The 5000-nt window shown below is 40.6% G+C and overlaps 1 protein-coding gene across 7 annotated transcripts in view; it reads left to right on the top strand.

Moving 5' to 3' along the window:
* The window catches only part of cbfb (core-binding factor subunit beta), a 27747-nt gene that overhangs the window by 18996 nt on the left and 3751 nt on the right, over nt 1–5000 (top strand). For 4 of the 7 annotated variants that reach the window (XM_034587451.1, XM_034587452.1, XM_034587450.1 and 1 more), the window contains 2 exons: nt 336–452; nt 835–930. In XM_034587451.1, the coding sequence (XP_034443342.1) occupies nt 336–452; nt 835–930 (213 nt within the window). Of the gene's footprint in view, nt 1–335; nt 453–834; nt 931–1941; nt 2012–5000 lie in introns of all 7 variants that reach the window. The other 3 variants (XM_034587456.1, XM_034587455.1, XM_034587457.1) reach the window with 1 other exon arrangement.

The following is a 5000-nucleotide window of genomic DNA, read 5'->3' as shown; positions in this document are numbered from 1 at the left end:
TCTTATTGCACTGATCTTTGTTCAAGTGTTAATTTATACTGTAACTTTTTAATTAGTTATTTGATGTCATAAAAACAGGATGAAATATCACACTATGCACAGGACACACATTTAAATGTGTTGCAGCACTGACAGTAAAGTACAGCACTGCAGGGATGTACAAATGAACTGTGGCCGGCTTTTATCTTTATTTATTTCTCTCTCTCTCTCTCTCTCTCTCTCTCCCTCCCTCTCTCCCTCTCTCTCTCTCCCTCTCTCTCTCTCTCTCTCTCTCTCTCTCTCTCTCTCTCTCTCTCCCTCTCTCCCTCTCTCTCTCTCTCTCTCTCTCTCTGCAGGTCTATTTAAAAGCCCCTATGATCTTGAATGGGGTGTGTGTGATGTGGAGAGGCTGGATCGACCTACAGAGGCTGGATGGGATGGGATACCTGGAGTATGATGATGAGAGGGCACAGGTAACACCTCTCACCTTGTCCCACATTTGTATGAATACGCTCAGAGATAAAAAACTAAATACTCTACGTCATCCTTTCACCTCAGTTTCCTCTTAATATCTCGGTTGTTTCCAGAGCGTAACAAAAATACATTTGTGGTTTTAAATATCACAAATAGCCGCACTGTAGTTTCACATCTCATCGAGCAGGAACACAAACGCCAATTTAATAATCAAAAAGACTCGAAATAAATTGAACATCTTTACCCGCAGTGCTCGTATCTTTGGGACTTTCTTCATCATGGAAAGATAAACACACTCTTTGCCTCTGTGTGTGTGTGTGTGTGTGTGTGTGTGTGTGTGTGTGTGTGTGTGTGTGTGTGTGTGCGTGCGTGTGTGTGCAGCATGAGGACGCTTTGGCTCAGGCAGCTTTTGAAGAGACCCGACGCAGAACCAGAGACTTCGAAGACAGAGACCGATCACACCGAGAGGATCTGGAGGTGAGAGGGCCTGGGGCTGTCGATGGAGCGTTTCTGAAACTGGACGGATCTGCCTCCTTATCATGAACTTGCAAAGCCAACCTCAAACTTGATTTAAATTTTCCATTTAAATGTACATATACAAAGTTGTCACAAATGTCTTTGTCTATGAGCCTTGGCAGACCACAGAGAGCAAAGGGGATTTAAGGTTTGCAGGTTGGCTTTGAAAGACTTGATTTACACAACTGGAAATGTATAATTCTCTGATTTAAAGTGAAATAGCGAAACATCACATATATGCAGTTTGTAACTTGCAGCGAATTAGAAAATTGTCTGTTTAGAAAGTAAAAAGTAAAATTTAGCCTTTAGATACTGGACATTTTTTGCAGATGCTCTTAGTCGCCGAATAGTGATCACTTTTTTTATAATATGTATAATCTCATATAATGGTAAATATAATATATTTAAAGAAGACTGAACAGTGTTTTATTCAAACCACAGAGTCAAATTTCCAGTTTGATCTTCTTTCCTCAGCGCTTAGGGTTGTGTGATGTGTGGTTGCGTGCTTCAGTAGTTACACAGTTTTCTACGGTTTGAATAGTAGGTTTAGTGCATGATCAGTTTGATAATAAATCTAATTTGATAATTGATTTGATTTCATAATAATGAGCTGGTGAATGACCGGTTCAGTTTTGGTCAGGTGTCCCCAAAAGCCTCCAGGGAACCTAGTTCACTGACTTTGTACCAAATTTAAGTGGAAAAATAACATAATGATTGTTCAGATAATGAATTTGTTCCCATTTCACTTTCTAAATTGCATGTTTGCAATGATCATTTAATAGTGATACTGTTTCCAGTGTCTTATATATACTTCAGTCATTCACATGCTATACGTTTGAAATCTATAACTGTCCCACGTGCATTTCAATACTCGAGACGAACCCACCTTCCCAGCGAGGCTTCTGGGAGATCGGAGGCCTCCTTCCCGAGACGACGCCCAACGAATGAACCCCAAATTGTTTATTTTTTTAGGACCCTGTGGTTTCTAAAATCTGGGACTGATGACACACAGACAGACAGACAGCCAGCAGAAAAGAACAGGGTCTGTTTCCTTCATTTCTCATCATCTGTCACACTCTCATGCACTAAACCCCCCCTGTGTGTGTGTGTGTGTGTGTGTGTGTGTGTGTGTGTGTGTGTGTGTGTGTGTGTGAGAGAGAGAGAGAGAGTGAACAAGTGTTTGTGAGTGTGTGTGTCCACCTGTTTGATTTATATATACGTGTATTCTTGTGTTTATTATTTTCTGTCTGTGACCACAAGCATTTTCACATACGATGTGCGTCTTTGTTAGTGTGTGTGCATGCGTTTGTATGTGTTTGTGAACGTGCATGCTTTTCTAATGTATTCAATGGCTATAATATCCACTCAGAATCAAAAAGATGAGACGATTTCATAGCTCACTTTTACAGTTTGCGCAATTACACACACGCACACACATACGCACGCACACGTCAAGACCTACCACAGCTTTGCAGCACATGGCCCCGCTGAAATTATAGAGGGAAAGAAAGGCAGCACACGAAGAGAGCAGAGGGGAAGAAGGGAAGGAAAAAGAAAGAGACGTTTTTTTGAAGGTCGTCTTTCATCTGACTGATCTCATGTTTCCTCCCCGAGGCTCTCGGAGGCAAAGAGGATAAAAGAAAGAAAACCTTGTGTCTCCTGCTGAATCGATAGAAGTGCCACCACCACCATGTTCTTAAAAAAAATCACATAGCTTTATGTACAGTTCAGGTTGTAGTCTGGTCCCATACATCGCTACTACATACTTAACTACAGCTCTTCTGAACATGTGTGTGATCATTGAACAGTATCTCAACTTTCTTCATTGGTTTGCTGCAGTGAGCATGTACAGTAAAATAATAATGGCCGTCATTAAGTTCACATAAATGTCAAGGGACCAGAACATGTTCATTATTATGTGTGTTTGATTCCTTGATGAGAAATTAAACTATTTCTTGGCGACGAGCAGCCCTCACTGAAGTTATAGTGATTGTTACTTTAATTTTTCGTTAATGAATTTCAACTTAAAAGGCTTTTAAAGTATGTTTAGCTACAATCTGGAGAACAGATGTATATTCAAGGTCTAGAAAGTCATTAAGAGTCTTTTGCTTTTTAGAGTTTTGAGTTATGACAGATTAACTCCTTCGTAAATCATGATAATTATCTCAGAGTTATGACTTCCCATGAGTTGAAAATAGTTTTGTTTGGCGTCATCAGAGCCAGATGTTGTTGATTAAAATCCATATTTGATCTCGTCCCTTCCAGGCTGTTGTCGGACCTTAATAAAACAGAGGCCGTGAACTTGTTGTATATTTCACCACAGAAATAAACGTAGTGACGTAGTATTTCAGACTTGAGCAGTTTTACAAAGAGCAGCTGTTTTTTATCCGTGTTCATTCTGTTGTCATCAATGTGACCCAGTGACTTCTATAGAGGCAACAGATGGAAAGTAGTGGATGAATAGATTAATGTTAAGTATGGAAGAACATAGATGAAGTTTGTATTTTTTGAAAAACTAAATAATCAACAGAAATATTCCCGTTCTCTTGCAGATAGTTTGACGTGTTATTGTGATATTTGTCTCATGAGAAGATTCTTCTCTGGGTGTGACTGATGATCTAAATTACTGCTCAGACTCAGCCTCAGCATTTCTGTGGTCTGAACTCCTCCTCTCCTCCTGCCTCTCTTTCTCTCTGACTCTCGTCATCTATCTATTCATCTCTCCATAGTTCAGAGGAGCAGTGAACAGAGAGAAGTCACAACTCACAACCGAATCTGTGTCTTCTTTGTCGCATCAGATACAGTTATTTTCCTACTCGACAGTTTTAAATGTGTCGCATGTGATCTGTTGTAAATAAATAAAACATAATAATCAGTTTGTAGAAAGAAATGCAGAAAGGCAGCACACGGCAACAGTGAGTGACAGAATGTAGCAGAGACAAACATTTTAGTGTAGTTTATTTATCTGGTGCACACACTGATATATGGCTTGTGGAGTCTCATATTCAAATTTGACATTTTCAAGTCGACGTCTTTACCCAACAAAACATCTGTGTCGACCCCCTAAAGGTTTTCATATAGCAGCCAACAACCGTTCAATCTATATAAAGGTACAGGGCTGTATAATGGCGTCCTGCAGTAACAGAAACCACACTCCGTCTGTGTGTAGTGATCCGCACGTCGTCCTGTTCATTGACCCGTGACTCAGGCAGGTTTGAGTCAGCTTTCTAGGAAATAATGAGGGTTGCATTCAAAATGTGCCAAAGGCTGAAGTGCATGCAATAGTGATCACTAGTCTACTTAAACAGACTTAATCAGAGAAGAATTAGAAACGGGCCAGAATGCAAAGTGAACCAAAGAAGTGAGGTATGAGAGAGATGCTGGTGTTGTGAGGCGTTGCACGAATATGACGGTGGACAGAGAAGTGGACTCTGACTCTGACGTAGCTCAAAGCTGCAGATGAGACCTGATGGAGGCATTCTTCTCAGTTTGCATCGTCGGAAGCTGGATTGTTTTTTTGGTGATGTGTTCGGAGGCAGCTTTGAGTCTTATGTATATAAAGATGGACGATGTGCCTCTACGTCCTCCCAACGTACAAACATGAAGCAAAATTGACCAATCACGAGTCAGTTTCAAATATTTCACCTTTTTTATTTTGGCCCATGTCCCCTCCACTAACATGGTGGAGGAAGACCTTACTTTACGTAGCCAACCACCAGGGACTAATCAAAATGTTTGAGGAGGCCTGGCGGTCAAAGCATTTTATTTTGTTGTGAGATGCTGTTGCTAGGGCGACCCCTAGTGGCAGGGAATATTGTGCATTGATCACCTCGCTCTCTAATCCAGAATAAGGTCTGTTGAGATTCGTATTGCTTTGTGATCAACATAAATCACCTTTAAAACATGTGGCAGAGGAAGATTACGTCACTCTTGGGTCGTTCAGGTTTCTTTATAATAAAACTTTTTTTCCATTTGGCTGCTGAATGAATATAAAGATGTTTCCCTCTCGAGTCCTGAAGCCTCGTCATTGA

The sequence above is a fragment of the Hippoglossus hippoglossus genome, chromosome 6, assembly GCF_009819705.1.
Source record: "Hippoglossus hippoglossus isolate fHipHip1 chromosome 6, fHipHip1.pri, whole genome shotgun sequence".
NCBI classification, from domain to species: domain Eukaryota; kingdom Metazoa; phylum Chordata; class Actinopteri; order Pleuronectiformes; family Pleuronectidae; genus Hippoglossus; species Hippoglossus hippoglossus.
Note: the sequence above shows the minus strand (reverse complement) of the source record. Positions and strands in the feature narration are given on the sequence as shown.